This window comes from Thermobia domestica, chromosome 7 (assembly GCF_964235325.1).
Source record: "Thermobia domestica chromosome 7, izTheDome1.hap1.1, whole genome shotgun sequence".
In the NCBI taxonomy this organism is placed as follows: Eukaryota; Metazoa; Arthropoda; class Insecta; order Zygentoma; family Lepismatidae; genus Thermobia; species Thermobia domestica.
Window position 1 is genome coordinate 167,385,279 of NC_137460.1, and position 17,957 is coordinate 167,403,235.

A 17,957-nucleotide genomic window follows, 5' to 3' on the forward strand; every position below is an offset into this window, starting at 1 on the left:
CTACTTTCGTCACGCTGTGCGTAAGGCTGCAGGTCGCGCATGCTTTGTTTTTTCTGTTCCTGACTCACAGACACACTTGAAGTGAATTGAAGTTACTTCTGCTGTGTAAAAACGGAGTCGCTTTTACTAATAGTAAACTAATTCTGAATAACTACGTCATCAGAAAAAACAAAAAGTTATTTCCTTATTATATTGTTCCGGTTCTTATTAACATAAAAATTATACACTCTCTATAATGTTTTGTAAAAAAAATGGATGGGATTTGATGTGGTATGAAAACAGTATAAGAATTACCAGAAATAAATGCTCATGCTATAGAGCATGTCACTTCCAAACTTAAGACAACACTTTTTCTCTTTGTTTCTATATTTCCGTACAACATCTTGGTTACAGAAGCTAATTTATGTGTGACAGACAATTTACACCCTAGATTTAAGCCAATAAGTGTCATATCTTACTCCACTTTCCAGTTCCTTGATTCAACTGTTATTTCCAGTTCCAGTTCCCTACCAATCCTCTTATTCCCTCTGCAATCGTGCTCTGCTACTGCAAAAATCCCTCGAAAACATTATTGCCAGTATACACAAAACCGAACGTAATTTTGTTTTTTGCTTATATTTTTATTATTTTATTATATTTTTTGAAATATCTCCTTAGATGGATTGCTTTCTATTATCTCCACTTACTAATAACTGAATTTTACGCATAAATATAAGGAAAATTGAATAATTGCGAAAAATCGTGAGTTACAGTATACGCGCATTTTTTTTTTTTTTTTTTTTTTGTGCATGAGGGTACTTGAACCTGAACCCACAAAATAGGAGTGATGTATATATTTCCTGAAAGCTTGGGTAAAGGTAAGATCAAATCCTGTTACTAACATTGGAGAGGTCTCAACCATTCCGCTTGAGGGCATCACTTTACTAATTTTATGAACACTTTTAAGCGTGTCCATGAAGTCCGTTGCAACCCCGAAAAATCTGAAACGGTGAGATAGATATGAAAGAAGAAAAACATGTCTTTCATCATTTCAAAAGTACAACGTATGAAAGTAAAATAAATTGTCCCAGGGTCCCCCGCAGGGTCCCAGACGCGGGGGAAGGGTTAACTCAAAACTTTTAAATGGGAAGGGGGATCAAGTTGCATGTCGTATGAAAGTTGGTGTTAAATGAAAGAAGATAAATCAAGTCTCGACTCTCTATGATAACCCTGTGCAAAACAGCGGTGGGTCGCTCGAAATAACAACACAATCTTCATTGCAAAGTGTATGGCCACTCGTATGACTCTGAAACGGTGGAATAGGTGTAGAAACACAAACACGAATATGTCATTATTTCAAAAGTATAATCATTCAAAATAAAAGAAATGTTCCAGGGTCCCAGACGGGGTCCAACTCAAAATGTTGAAATGGAAAGGGGTTCAACTTGAGTGTCGTATGAAAACTTATGTTAAGTGAAAGAAGAGGAAACAAGTCTCGAATCTTGATGAAAAAGTCAATGACTACTCCTATTAATCTGAAACGGTGAGACAGGTATAAAAACAAAACAAACCAAAAACCAGAGTTTATCAAAGGAAATGACTCGCTGTCATTTTGCAATGCTTATCGACAATCGAGAATTGTCCAGTGTCCAATTTTGTATCATTTAACACGAGCTTTCACATGATGTGCTTATTTATCCCCCTTGGCATTTGAAACTTTTGAGTTGGACCCTTTCTGGGATCCTGTAGTTGAAACTGAAGTATTTCTTTTTTTCCTTGTGGTACCCCGGGACAATTAATTTTGCTTTGATACGTTGTATTTTTGAAATGATGAAAGACATGTTTTGCTGTTTTCATATCTGTCTCACTGTTTCGGATTTTTCGGGGTTGCAACTGACCTCATGGACACGTTTAAATGTGTTAATAAAAAATAATTTACTAAAATGATTAAATTACTAAACCACTAAATTATTAAATCACTAAACTACTAAACATCAATACAATTTCTTCGTTTAATTTATTACAATTTTTAACCACATAGGAACAATATCGCATCTCCCTTTTCTTTTGCATTTTATTTTCAGCCTCAGAATGCTTCAGTGTGAAAAAGAACCAAAGGTTGTAGCCAGGGACGTATGCAGGGGGTGGATCCTGGGCGTCCGGACCCACCCAAATTTCAACTTTTGTGTAAATTTAGCCTACTTTTAGGGACAATTTTAGGAATTTTAATATAAAATACACTCATATTAAGTTTGGACCCCCCGAAATAAATTCCTGCGTACGCTACTGGTTGTAGCTGTGCAGTAAATTTTCTTCGTAGTGTCGTGCGGGTTGCATAACCACAGCTATAAATTATTCAAGTCCCATGAGGCGAAGGAAGGGATTCACCAAAAAAATCCAAATTTTCTGTGTAGACTTCCACTAACACGAGGCAACTTTTCCGCAACCCGCCCAATTCAAATTCAAATAAAAAAAAATAGTTGTGCCGGTACAACACTACTTTCTTCGTCATATCGTGCGGGTTGCATAGCCGCATCTTTAAAAATATTCAAGTCCCATGAGACAAACGAAGGGGTTGACCAAAAACATCCAAATTTTCTGTGTTGACTACCACTAACACGAGGCAACTTTTTTGCAACCCGGCCAATCGAAATTCGAAAAAAAAAATCGGACTAGGCCTGCTAAATACTAATAAACAACCGGAAACACGTATGTCAGTGGAATCTTGTCCCTCCCTATACTGGTCAAACCTGAAATGATGCTACTGTGTTATCGGTTTGAGCAGTATTAAATTAGATGACGGCGCTGATCTTGCAGTACGAAAATAACACAGCAAGGTGAATGTGATATAGCAACGTTTCCCAACCGGTGTGCCGCGAGGAAATCGAAACAAAATTATTAATTCTATAGTAACCAAATTGTAATACATAGGAAAAATGTATATTTGTATTGCACATTACTATGAACCTGTCGATGTGAAGAATGACCGAGGTTTGAAGCTTCAGCACTCACAGCAAGACATGGCATCATTCTGTATTTCTCTCCGAAGAGAATATCCAGCTATTTCTACAAAGGCAATGAAAGTTTTCATTCCCTTTTCTACATCCTTCTTAAGTCAAGTAGGATTTTAAGCAACGTACACAAGCGTAAGAACAGGTCGCAACTGTTAACTCCGGAACAGAATATGAAGAAGATTATGAAAGAACATCAAGCTCAAGTTGCACATTAACTTTGAATCGTGCTCGTGGACCAACTTGTTTTACTTATTTTTGAAAAATTCTAACCTTCATATACTATTATTACTAAATAAGTGAAACCTTCAATAGATATTATTGAAAAATTGTTACATTACTAATATTATTGATCAATTCTAATCTTCATATAACATTTAAAAATTGTAACGTATATTAACCACGTTAATAAATTTTAAGTTCCATAGTGTGTTACTTTTCTGTATATTTTTAATGCTGAGAAAGAGTATGTGTTATCATTCTTATGGTCATTGTTGCTTCTTTATTGTTCCAGACTATTTTGTAATTTGAAATTTTAAAATATAATTCAATCCTTTCGACAAAGCAAACATGCATACTTAAATTTGTGTTACAAGAGATTTGTTTGTTCGTTCGTTCTTACGTGATCGTCCTTCTCACGAGGGAATCTATCCAAGTGTAACTCTGACTTCGAGTCGAGACTATGGCCGTTGGATATCTTGTCCCAAAAGAAAATAACACGAAAAGGGATACATCCGCGATCGCAACCGTTGCGGAGATATAAGCGTGAAAAGTTAGAAATTGAGCTCCATACTACACATTACAAAGTCAGATTCCGGGTCAGATTTTTCGGAAACGGTCGAGTAAGGAAACTCAGCAAATACATATCATGTTAATGTGGGGAGCACAGCACCTTTCGAATGAAAATTTGTGTCACCGGGGCACTCGCAGAGTCCCAGGCGGGGTCCAAGTCAAAATTTGCAAATGGAACCGGGGGTAAGTAGCACGTTGTATGAAAGCTATTGTGAAATAAAAGAAGATAGAACAAATCTCAAACTCTATACGATAACCCTGTGCAAACGGGCAACTGGTCAAAATGTCAATACAACCTACGTCAGAAAATCTATAGCCACGCTTCTAAATCCGTTAAGTTGCGACAATAACAAAACAGAAAAACACGTTTGAAAGTGCCAGGTATTGAAATGAGGGAAATTGCTGCAGAGTCTCTCACAGAGTCGCACAACGGACCTTATCCAAGTATAAGTGTGACTTCGAATGACCAATGGACCATCGAATAACCATAACCATTGGATTTTGTGTCCTGGAAGAGAAAGGATACATTGTCAATCGCAATCGTCGTGGAGGTTGAGAAGGTCAAAAGGCTTCGCACATCAGGACCCCAAATTCACAGATTTCACTGTGAAATTTCTATCGGGGGATTTGCTGAACGAGAAACATGATAATAAAGACGAAAAAAGTAACCTTGAAACTGTGAGGCAACTTGGAGAGGAGTGGGGTTGGAGAAAACTGGAATAATGGTGCAGAAATAAAATATATCGGAGGGTGCTTTTGAGAGAGAGACTCTGCAACAATTTGCTTTACTTCAATACCTTGCACTTTCAAACGCGTTTTTTTCTGTTTTGTTATTGTCGCAACTTAACGGATTTAGAAGCGTGGCTATAGATTTTCTGATGTAGCTTATATTGACATTTTGACTAGTTGCCCGTTTGCACAGTGTTATCGCAGAGAGTTGAGATTTGTTCTATCCTCTTTTATTTCACAATAGCTTTCATACAATATGCTATTTGACCCCCGGTTCCATTTGCAAATTTTGACTTGGACCCCGCCTGGGACCCTGCGAGTGCCCCGGGGACACAATTTTTTCATTCAAAAGGTGCTGTGCTCCCCACACTAATATGATATGTATTCGCTGAGTTTCCTTACTCGGCCGTTTCCGAAAAATCTGACCCGGAATCTGACTTTATAGTGTATAGTATGGAGCTCAATTTCTAAGTTTTCAGGCTCATATCTCCGCAACAGTTGCGATCGCGGATGTATCCCTTTTCGTGTTATGTTCTTTTGGGACAATGTGTCCAACGGCCATAGTCTCGACTCGAAGTTACACTTGGATAGGTTCCCTCGTTAGTGAAAGATTGGATACAATTTTCGAAAAAGAAGGGCTATTTTTTTATAACCAGAGTATTCTATGTCACTGCAATTGTTTTCTATATTTAAATTAGAATGAATAATATGCTCAATGATTTACCAACCGAAGGGATCTTAGCAGATATCTGCAAACTTTTCTAACCAAAATTCAGGGTTGACAGTACACCAAAACAAATCGCACATACCAATGAATTCAATCCTGGGCGATACCTTCCTGCTTTCACATAAAATCATAAAGCGACTTACTTCATAGCAAATCACTAGTCTATCAGATACACGACAATAGTGTAGGGTCATTGACTGACAGTTCAAAAAAATTTAGAAATATATTTTCAAAAAAAAACTATTCTTTAAACATCACTGTTGACTCCCTTAGAATACTTAACCGAATAACCTTACATGTAGACAGAAAAAACTTTCAAAAATTTTAATATCAATGTCAGCATCAATCACACATATATCAAACTGCGCTCGATAGTGCATCAGGTAGAAAAGGTCATAGAATCGTAGCCAAAATTTACATATATTTATTAACATTTCTTTGTAAATCTCATTCTATATCTCCGGCGAACCCCCTTCGAATTAAGATCTAATACACTTATTTCAAGGACAGAGCGCATGTCTCCCATATATATGAGTATCAAAGTGCGCTCGATAGTGCGTAAGGTAGAAAGGGTCATAGAACCATAGACACAACTTACATATATTTATTAACATTTCTTCGTAAATCTCATTCTATATCTCCGATGACCCCCCTTCGAATTACAAAGTAAACGGCTTACTTCCAGGACAATGCGCATAACTACCATATATATAAGTATCAAAGTGCGCTCGATAGTGCATCAGGTAGAAAAGGTCAGAGAATCCCGGTCATAATTTACATATTTAGTAACATTTCTTCGTGAATCTCATTTTATATCTCCAGTGCCCCCCGTTCGAATTAAGAACTAATACACTTATTTCAAGGACAGAACGCATATCTACCATATATCTGACAAGTAAGGGACCATATGGTTGTCGCGCAAATCAGATGCAGACATACGCCATCTGATTCAGCGTGAAAAGATATGGAGAACACAGAAATTTAAGGTGCTAAGGGCCATAGGGAGCGGAGCAAGGAAAGAGGAAACATTGAATGTCGGCAAAATTGAAGAAAGTCAGGAATGACGGGAAAAGTTAATTTCTTGCAAACAGGGAAAGAAAGTCAACCAAAAGAACGAAACTAAACATAACAAGGGCATCAAGGACGAAGAAAGATTATAATCAGGGTTGCCATCTGGACCGCAGTGTTGCCAGCGCTGCATAACATTAATATGGAAGGTATAGCACAGTATAGCAATTCATGCACAAGGAAGAATATTAGTAACACAAAAGACAATTGAAAAGATTCTGTACACGTGCGTAAAAAGGTTTAACGATAGTCGTGAGTGAATAATGTACATGAGGTAGGACAAATATAGATATGAAAGTGAAGGGGGTACACATGATAACACAGAAACGAAAGTGTTTGGGAGCATCGTTCCATGATGATGATGATCGGTGTTCTGCCCGAAGGCAGGTTTTGACCTGGAGGTCCCTGGGCTCGATGAACCCATGGTGGTTTGCTATTGCCTTCCATGGGATGATAATGACGAATAAAGGACGGGAGCTACAGTTTAACGAGGGATCCGAACCTTTTGTGTCTCCACCGGGAATCGAACCCGGAACCCCTTGAATATAAAGACGCGTGTGACCAGCTTGCTTTCATCCGCTGTGCTCACTGCGAGAAATGTTTGTGTGTTGACCACGCATTCATTCGTGATCTTCACGTCAACTGCAATTAAACTACAAATGGTGCGTACTGTTCTCTATTTTCTTCCATTTGTATTCACGCAGGTGTAATATTCACTCACGACTACGTACAACCTTTTTACGCACGTGTACAGAGTCTTTTCAATTGTTTTTTGTGTTACTAATATTTTTCCTTGTGCATGAATTGCTATACTGTGCTATATCTTTCATATTAATGTTATGCAGCGCTGGCAACACTGCGGTCCGAATGGCAATCCTGATTATGATCTTTCTTCGTCCTTGGTGCCCTTGTTATGTTTACTTCCTTTCTTTTGGTTGACTTTCTTTCCTTGTTTGCACGAAATTAACTTTTCCCGTCATTCCTGACTTTCTTTAATTTTGCCGACATTCAATGTTTCCGCTTTCCTCGTTCCGCTCCCTATGGCCCTTAGCACCTTAAATTTCTGTGTTCTCCATATCTTTTCATGCTCAATCAGATGGCGTATGTCTGCATCTGATTTGCGCGACAACCATGTGGTCCCTTACTTGTGAGTATCAAAGTGCGCTCCATGGTGCATCAGGTAGAAAAGGTCAGAGAATCCTAGTCATAATTTACATATATTTATTAACATTTCTTCGTGAATCTCATTCTATATCTCCGGTGATCCTGCTTCGAATTAAGAACTAATAGACTTATTTCAAAGACAAAGCGCATATCTACCATATATATGAGTATAAAAGTGAGCTCGAAAGTGCATCAGGTAGAAAAGCTCAGAGAATTCTAGTCATAATTTACATATATTTATTAACATTTCTTTTTAAATCTCATTCTATATCTCCGGTAACCCCCTTCGAATTACGAACTAATACACTTATTTCAAGGACAGAGCGCATATCTACCATATATATGACTATCAAAGTGCGCTCGATAGTGCGTCAGGTAGAAAAGGTCATAGAATCCTAGTCATAATTTACAAATATTTATTAACATTTCTTCGTAAATCTCGTTCTATATCTCCGGTGACCCACTTCGAATTAAGAACTAATACACTTATTTCAAGGACAGAACGCATATTTACCATACATACGAATATCAAAGTGCGCTCGATAGTGCATCAGGTAGAAAAAGTCAGAGAATCCTGGTCATAATTTACATATATTAATTGACATTCCCTCGTGAATCTCATTCTATATCTCCAGTGCCCCCCTTCGAAATAAAAAGTAAACGGCTTATTTCAAGGACGGAGTGCATATCTAACATATATATGAGTATCAAAGTGCGCTCGATAGTGCATCAGATAGAAAGGGTCAAAGAATCGTAGCCATACTTTACATATATTCATTAACATTTCTTCGTAAATCTCATTCTATATCTCCGGTGACCCCCCTTCGAATTTAAAGTAAACGGCTCATTTCAAGGACAGAGCGCATATCTACCATATATATGAGTATCAAAGTGCGCTCGATAGTGCATTAGGTAGAAACGTTTATAGAATCGTAGCCAGAATTTACATATATTTATTAACATTTCTTCGTAAATCTCATTCTATATCTCCGGTGACCCCCCTTCGAATTAAGAACTAATAGACTTATTTCAAGGACAGAGCGAATATCTATCATATATATGAGTATCAAACTGCGCTCGATAGTGCATCAGGTAGAAAGGGTCATAGAATCGTAGCCATAATTTACGTATATTTATTAACATTTCTTCGTAAATCTAATTCTATATCTCCAGTGACCCCCCTTCGAATTAAAAAGTAAACGGCTTATTTCAAGGACAGAGCGCATATCTAACATATATATGAGTATCAAAGTTCGCTCGATAGTGCATCAGGTAGGAAGGGTCATAGAATCGTAGGCATAATTTAAATTTATTTATTAACATTTCTTCGTGAATCTCATTCTATATCTCCAGTGACGCCCGAACTAAGAACTAAAATGCTTGTTTTAAAGACAGAGCACATATCTACCACATATATGAGTATCAAAATGCGCTCGAGATTTCTTCAGGTGAGACATGTGATGGAATTCTAGTCTGAATTTACAGATATTTGAGATTTTGTTTCGAATCTATTTCAATATGAACTAGTGTTGTATAATGACGCTAGTGTTGTACCTAGGTATAATTGACAGTCCTTCAAGCAACAAAATAAGTGTCTTTCTTATTCTATGTACAACATGCCAGTGTATGACATACATGAAAATCAGCCTTGTTCAACAACGTATGTTATGAAATAAGTTGTAAAAACCTTATATTTTACAGGAATTTGAGAACATTTCTTGACGAATTGTTTCTTGTATCTACGGTGACCACTGTCAGGAAACACAACTGAGTTATTGCAAGTACTCTTATGTATATGAGTATCAATATGCGCTTAATAATGCATTAAGTTGGGGGCTTCATGGAAACAAAACTTACATCCCAGTTTCTATTTCAAATAACTATTTATTACTCTCAGAGTTGCTTAGTTTTAAATTTAAACAGAGATGTTGAAGTTCTATTTTTTCAGAAGTGCAAAACAAGCAGATTGGTACCGTTGACTTATCCTCGTATTAAAATTGTAATAATCTTCCATATTTATTCACTTTCCGTAATTTGTTTCATAAGTACCGGTATCTTTTGCTGGTCTATTGGCTAGAATACAACCTTATGTCGACAATGTGACTACAACTGTTAGCCCAGTGAAATTAAACTTTGATGTCGAAAGAAATCCGACTAACTTGCATTTCTTTGATTTCTTTAGCATATTTTGAAAAGTATCCCTAATTTGAGCCTTGGGTTTTCTGGTTTTGAGAGGGAGAAGGGTAGTACTAGGTTTTTGTAATTATCTCAAAAGTTACCTACAGTGTATTTTTTTTTTTTAAGAAAATAGTTTTAGGAATAAATACTTATAAAATTTTACACAAAAAAGTTTCCTTCTTAGATTTTCTTCATGGAATCAATCGTTTCAGAACAGAAATTTAGTGAGATTTTTAACTTAAGGAGGCAGACTACCGGTACTAAAAATGATACACACGTTAACTATGTTTCTTTTGCCCGTTTTTCATAAGTAAAAACAGAGAAATGTAACTTATGAAATGTAACTTACCGCGATAATAGATAATGATATTTTACGTAGGTACACCCGAAAATACGAATCAAAAGAATTTTTATCATGTGGTTCGGATTCCACGTTAATCAATAGGGTCCACGTCTCATATAGCGTCGCTGCTGAACGTTAAGCCCCAAATCAACAACAACGACAACAAAAGAATTTTTAGCGTTGCTATCCATAGGAATTACAATGTGACCAGAATATGAATTACCCAAAAATCTAAGTTAAAGCAGGAATTAGAAAAATGAACTCGACGGTAGTTGATGACTAATCATGTTGTCTCGGTTCCTTATTAACTACTTTTTAAATAGTATTTGTATTATTTTGTATTAAACAGATAATGCCATTTTAATAACTTTCTGTTTATGACAAAATAAATACAAATTATTATTTAAAAGTACTCATTCTTTTTATTATTATTGCTATTTATTTAATTCTTCTTCTTCTTCTCCTCCTTTTCCCGACTACCGTACATGTCAACTTTTACCCTTTTTCTCATTCAAGTTGTAGGTAGACGCGAAAACAATCTCTTGATATGTAGTTATTATTTTCCCACATTTTAGTTTTCATTAAGCTGCCTGTAAAAACATATGCACGCTCCACCACTGGACTTGAGCGAGGAAGGATTAAAATGCATCAAACGATTTTAGATAGAAGAGAAAATACTGGTTTAGAGTTACCGTAATATTTGTTTTTAATACTACTCTAAGAGTCTTGTGCTGCTACCAAGCATAATGTTAGGCCTACTGTTTCGTAAGAATCGCCCCTTAGATCAATCTGTGGAAATTGTTCCGGTTTCATCCAGGGCCGTACTGGCCAGCCGGGAAACCGGGAAATTTCCCAGTGGGCCCTGGACGGTGAATTTTTTTTAGTGGGCCTCCGCCTGCATCCTAAGTAGATGCAGACCTATATGTACAAAAAAGCACACATCACGCACTCCTCACACACAGGAGTAACGGAACGCAGGACGATAACACGTAGAGTACCGGCAATACAGTCATCTAATTCCACAACAGCATTGCTAGCGCATGATATTGTTGAAACAGCCTTTCACATTTTTCGTAATTCAACAATTGAAAGGTAGAGGCCGCGGTGGCTCTGTGGTAGAGCGTTCATCTCTGGTGCTTGGGGTCCCGGGTTCGATCCCAGCCCCGCCAAGTGAACTTTGTGGTGGACAAACACCGTGTGCATGGGTTTCTTCGTTGTTCTCCCGTTTCCTCCCCTTTCCTCATTCCACCATTTCACTCATTCCTCGTCATCACCGTCTCCTTTAGCCTAACCGGCATACCCGTGGAACGTAAAACTAAAAGATTTAATTTCATTTCATTTTCAACCCTTGAAAGGTTCCTAATTGCACACTCTGCTTTATAATTTTGCTAATATGCAAGTATTCAGCTAAATTGAAATCTCAAATGTTGCCATAACTTGAAACTAAATAATAATTTACATTTTACAGCACCGTTGTTTTCCATATAGAAAGTATACAGGACCAGATTAAGACCATTGGGTGCCCTGAAGCGGAAAAATACAAGGGGCCCTATCAAAAACCTTTATGATGGGCCCTCCCTCGACATGTTCAAACGGGCCTATGAATTATATAGGAGGGATTCATGTTATATTTTATAAATTTTTATGGGGCAAATGTTTTTAGTAATTTTTAAAATTTTTTTGGGGGGGGGCCTCTTGGTCACGGAGCCCTGAAGCAAGAAACTCAAATCAGAGAAGGAATCATTATGTTGTATGTAAGTAGCTTTCTAATGTATTTTAGAAAGCGTGTTAAGGGCATCATAAGGGGCCTTGTGCAGATGCAAATTTAAGTCAGTTTTCTTTCTTTTCCTCCAAAAATGCTTAAAAGAAATAAATAAAATTCATTCATTCGTAGCTTACTTTAAAAGGATTTAGCTAAGTAGGATTTTCCTAGAGACTGTGTGGTTCAGTGTGAAATGTCTTTTGTGGGTCCATGGTCTTGGCTTGTGTGAAATAAGTACAATATATTATACATTTGCTTTGAGTTGTACGTACTAGTAGTATGCAGTACGTATATGTTGGGGAGGAGCAGTACATACATGTGCATGGGCCCCTTAGAAAGTACCTCCCGGTGGGCCTCTGGGTTGCAGTATGACCCTGGCTTCATCCATATTAATTGGAACTGCTGTTAAAAGAGTAATAATGGATTTAAAATTACAATTTTTGTGGAATCTAATATTTCAAAATCTCAAAATCTTCAAAATTATATATATTCAGAATTAGTCTGACATATTAGTCTACTTAAAAGTCTCTTGTTTTGAAAAGTCTATCTCTTGTATCAGGAGATTTATGGACAGTAGGAAAGCTTGTACCCTCTCCCCAAAATACATTTGTTTTAGAAGCAAGAAGATACTAGAGTTTCGCAAGTCCGCGCTTTTAATCCCTGCACTTTGTATGTGCTCAGATTTTATATAATAATTAATAATGGTTTTCAAAAATACAGTAATATTTGTGCGTAACATTAACATCTGGGATCTTAATCCTGCATCTGTCTGTTTAAATTGGAAAATATAGGCAACATAAAATAAAGAAATTGTTGAGTTGAGTTGATTTTGAGTTTAACGTCCCGCTCAGCAGCGGGGCTATATGAGACGTGGTGTGAGTCCATGATAATCAAAGGGATTTATTTTGTAGTTGCTGGTATTTATTAGGAATGAAAATGAACTAGGACTGAACTAGGTATTTATTAGGAATTAGGACTGAATAACATTAGGAATGAAAATGACAGAAAGCTACACTTTTTTCTTTTATTATATTTTCAGTCATGTAAAACTAACTGTCTCTTTTAACAGGTTCGACGTGTATTTAAAGTAACAAGTTTTATAAACAGAATATCCACCTAAAAGGAACAAACACTATCTCCTTTGTTCTTATTTTATGTAAAAAAAAAAAAAAAAAAAAAAAACCAATGAAGTTATACTGGTGAAAATCAGTTTCCTCCCTTGAAGCTAAGGAAATAAATATTACCCCTTTTAATTGTTGTATACAACAATTAACACATTAAGAAAGTTTTCTTCTTTTAGATTTAATCGAGAGAACTTCGATTTTTACCAATGTGACTTCTCTCACAAGCCACCTCAGGAAAAAACAAATCTTCTACACATATCTCCAACTATGACGTTCTCTCCTTGTATGCTTCCTTCTGTTCGTTTCTAATTATTTCCATCTCCCTTCCAACCGGAAAAAACTTTGCAATAACTTCTTTACTGATTGTAGTTTCACTACTTTCAATAAAAGGAAGACTCACACTGGAGAACCATACAGAAACTCAGATTTATTCAGTTTATTGACGTCAATGGGTTCTGTGCAGAGGAGAACAAATCATTGGGTGTAGAAAAGAATCAAGTTGGAAAACCAAGGAATTTGCAATAATTCAACATTGTGAAATATTGGCCTCGATTTGAATGAATGAATCATTACTTCTGGAGTAGGTCGAAAGGTAAAAATGAAATGAAATCCTCACGCTTATGCGGGTTAGGCTAAAGGAGACGGAGATTATGAGAAATGAATGACATGGTGGAATGAAGAAAGTGCGAGGAGAATCGACTGCGAAAAGAATTAAACTAATAGAATTTGATTCACGAAGAAAGCCTAATACATATACGCAAGTTATGACTACAATTCTATGACCTTTTATACCTGATGCACTTTCGGATGCACCTCGATACTCATATGTGTGATAGATATGTGCTCTGTCTCTAAAATAAGTCATATAGTTCTTAATTGTGAGGGGGTCACTGAAGATATAGAATTGGATTCACGAAAAAATGTTAATAAATATATGTAAATTATGACAAGGATTCTATGACCTTTTCTACCTGATGCGCTATCGAGCGCACTTTGATACTCAGATATATGGTAGATATGCACTATGTCCTTGAAATAAGTGTATTAGTTTTTAATTCGAAGGGGGGTCACCGGAGATATAGAATTAGATTTACGAAAAAATGTTAATAAATATATGTAAATTATGCCTAGGATTTTATGACCTTTTCTACCTGATGCTCTTTCGAGTGCACATTGGTACTCACACATGCGACAGATAAGTGGTCTGAGTTTGAAATAAGTCTTTTAATTCAGAGAGGGAGCTACGGAGATATAGAAATAGACTGACGAAAAATATTAATAGATATCTGCTTTTGTATTGTCTATGTATTATGCTTTTGAACGCACATTGATACCCAGAGTGGCGAAAGAATTTTGGTTTTGTCTATTTACTAGGTTTTTCTACTATGTACCCTAAGGGAGTCAATAGTTCCGTTAAGAGAATCGTTTTATATATATATAATTTCTAAATACTTTTGAACTCTTAGTTCATTAGATCCTACGCTATTGTCTTGTATCTGATAGACTTATGATCTGTCTATGAAATGAGTCGCTTAATGATTTTATGTGAAAGCGGGAAGGCACCGTCCATGATTGAATTCATTTTTATGTACGATTTGTTTTGGTGTACTGTCAACCCTGACTTTATTGGTTAGAAAAGTTTTCAGACATCTGCTAAGATCCTTTCGGTGATTTACCGCGGGGGGGGGGGGGGGGAAATCAGTGATCGAGCCGCTTTCCCTGTGAGAAGGAGATCTATAATCAGAGGGAAAAAATGATCACGGTATTTTAAATTTACAAATAATAATATCTATTAGTGTGCCGCAACTCAAGTTCAAGTTAAACTCTTAGTGTGCTGCAAGTTGAAAAAGGTTGGGAAACGCTGTGATATAGTAACACCCCAGCTCGCGTGATGAACCAAGCCATTGATGTATTAACATTGATAACTATTATTCGTCAGTGATAAGCCAAACTTTTCATTTGCTAAGAAGAATGAAATAGCAAAGCTATCAGAACTACTTCATAATTCTATCAGAAAGATAAATCTTCAATTTAATATTTAACGTGTACATTGTCTTGCAGGGAAAAGTCATAACGTGCACATTGTCTTCAACTGACCAACACCAATAGTGTGTTACTAAATATCTCCGCACTGTAATTCGAAATGTCAGGTGATTGATTTAACCACTAAAATTTTACTTCAAAATCCGATGAAGCTGAAGTAGCACTGGGCATATATCTAAATTTAACACAACTCGAGAAATACAAAAACATTGTGTTGAATTTACACAGCCACTTTTTACTGTATAAAACTATACATGAAGCTTGTATGTTATTTTTTTTTTTTTTTTTTTGTTTGTTTGTTTTTCTTTTCTTATATAAGTAATGATTTTTAAAAACTTTTGTTTCAGATGTTGCTAATAGTTCGGCTGTAGCAGCTGCAGCAGCACAGATTACTGATATTGCAGGTCGACTAGACTCCAGAATTATTCCACTTCAACACCAGGATAGCATAAAGAAAATACAAAATTATAGTTTAGAGGAAAAACTTGATAAGAAGACATCTTCAATTAATGAAGAATTTGTCATAAGAAATACTAAGGATATCCCCTTGGACAGTTTAGTGACAGTTGTAATTAACACTATCAACTACAATGAATTTCATATATCAAAATTAGAATATTTGTTAAAAGGAATTCGAAAATTAAGTGAAAATATCTCTATTTTCATTGCTTCAACGGAAAATAAATGGGTATCATATCTTGCTTCTAGATATAATTACATCAGTGTAGGCAATTATAAGGAAAACATTTCATTGGGAAGTTTGTTAAATTTAATAATGAAAAATGTAAGTACTCCTTATGTGTTAATAGCTTCTGACATAGACAATTTCAATTCAGAAGTGCAACTTGAAAAACAAGTTAAATTGTTCTTATCTACCAGTAAGATTGGCATTATTGGAGGATCTGTGAAGAATTCAACTGGAAATTGGAATGCTAACTGTTATCAAATGGATATTTCAAACTATTACTTAAAATTTCGAACAGGTGATTCATACATTTATCAAGGTTGTTCTTACTGCGATTATGTTGAAGGTCCATTATTGATCAGTACAAATATTTTGCGCAAGGTACAATTTCATGAAACTATTTCCAAGAATGCTTTGTTTATTGATTGGTTTCTACGTATAAAATTTTCTGGTATTTACACATTATCATGCTTAGATATAATGTATTATAGAACTAGAGGAGAAAATTTAAATCGTAAAATTTGGAAAGAAATTGCTTTTCAGTGGGATGTTCAGAACATATTTTTTCCCCCAAATAATGAATATAAATTCTCCTGTGATGAACTCCATATAATTTGTGATCCATTCAAGTGGGTTAAATGGTATTTGTTACCAGTTTGTTGTCAAAATGAGATAACAAACTTTATGAAATTATTCCATACATTTTCGGTAAATCATCGTTTAATATATGAAATTTATAGTGGATCTGTGTTAGGAGCTGTAAAGTTCCAGTCGTTTCTGCCGTGGGATATTGATGGTGATATAGAATTGGATAGATGTGATTATAAAAGGTTTTATTGGTTCTACAAGACATTTTCTGAGAAAGGGTTTCCAATTCAATTTGTATTAGCTCCTGGCAAGATGCATAGCGCGCTTATCAAGCTTTGGACTCCAAGCATATTTTTTGAATTATACTTCGTAAATGCTTCACCACAAGCAAACATGCCCCAGGATTTACTGAAAGTTAAAACAAAAGTCAAATTTTCAAATATGTGGATTGCAGCAAAAGACAATCCTGGATTTTATTGTTATGAGACGTACCGACCCAATTATCTGCGACATGCTCAGTCTTGGCGATTTCTTAACATGAACAACAGTAGACAGAAGTACATAACAGGTCATTGGAATCCATGTTTAAAGCCATATCATCACTCATGTCTTGACCAATATTCAATAGATGGTAACGAGATAGTAAATGGAATTCAATAAAGTGTTTATTTAATTTAGTTCAACACTATACACCAGTGTTTTCAGTAGACCCAGTACCGGATTTAAGTAAAAGCTAAGCAAGTTATAGCTTAGAGCCCCAGTCTCTTGAGGGCCCAAAGAATAAAGAAAAAGACAACTGGATGTACAGTTTCAAAATATGCTGCAAGATAAAAGAAAACAAATAAAATAAAAAAAATAAAACCTATATATAGCAACAGTAATTTGTGTTGTGTAGGCTCCTATGATGTAAGTAATGGGTCCCCCTTCTGCTAGCGTGGTCCCTAAAATATCACTCTTTTGCTCATTTCTGCATATAGGGTCCCTATGTTCTGCATAGACTGGTTGACAGCGGAACATATAAAGGGCCTCATTACTTGAATAACTTAGGTCCCTCTTAAATTCGGCTCTGAATAGACCGCTCACCTTATTGGGAGTAAAAGCACCTCAAAGTATGCTGAATTATTTTGCTGTATCAAATATGTCAACGCTCGATTCATATTTTACATTGATGTCGAAGAAGCGCAAATCCTCCATCTTAGAGAAAGTTGAAGGTAGTTTGTTGCCAAATTATTACAGTAGAAAAAAAAGATTATTATTTATTGTCTCCGGTGAAGGTGCTTTAATTTTAATTTCATTGATGTGTAACATTTTATGAATAAATAGAACGTCATTGACTGTTCTTAGGCTTTTAATAATGACATTTTATAGTTAGCTAATAGATTGGAACAGTGCTCATATTTAAATAGAAATGTGCTTGTATGTGTGAAATGTCAGAAATTTATTTTGGATTAGTTCAAATTGCTGACATCGTTTATGAGTGTGCGGATTCCATACTATTGACGATACTTTAATTTCGTTCTGACATATGTAAAATATAACATTTTCAACGTATGAATGGCTTTGAAATCCTTTCCTGCCACATTATGAACATTAGTGTTTTATATCTTTTATTTGCTGTTTGAACGATGTGATAATGTAAAGACAAAGTGGAGTGTGTACTCCTTGTATGTATGTTGAAAGCCAAGCCTAGTTCTAATGCATTTTATGTATAAAAATTACACAAATACATTTTATGAAAATATTGCCTCGAATTCTCTATTAATT

The 17,957-nt window shown here is 35.8% G+C and overlaps 1 protein-coding gene across 2 annotated transcripts in view; it reads left to right on the top strand.

Moving 5' to 3' along the window:
• The window catches only part of LOC145690559 (uncharacterized), a 499,198-nt gene extending 481,667 nt beyond the window's left edge, over positions 1 to 17,531 (top strand). For both annotated transcript variants that reach the window (XM_081765570.1, XM_081765571.1), the window contains one exon: positions 15,268 to 17,531. In XM_081765570.1, coding sequence (XP_081621696.1) covers positions 15,268 to 16,853 — 1,586 coding nt within the window. In that variant the 3' untranslated portion in view covers positions 16,854 to 17,531. The remainder of the gene's footprint in view (positions 1 to 15,267) is intronic.
• The last annotated feature ends 426 nt before the right edge of the window (positions 17,532 to 17,957 follow it).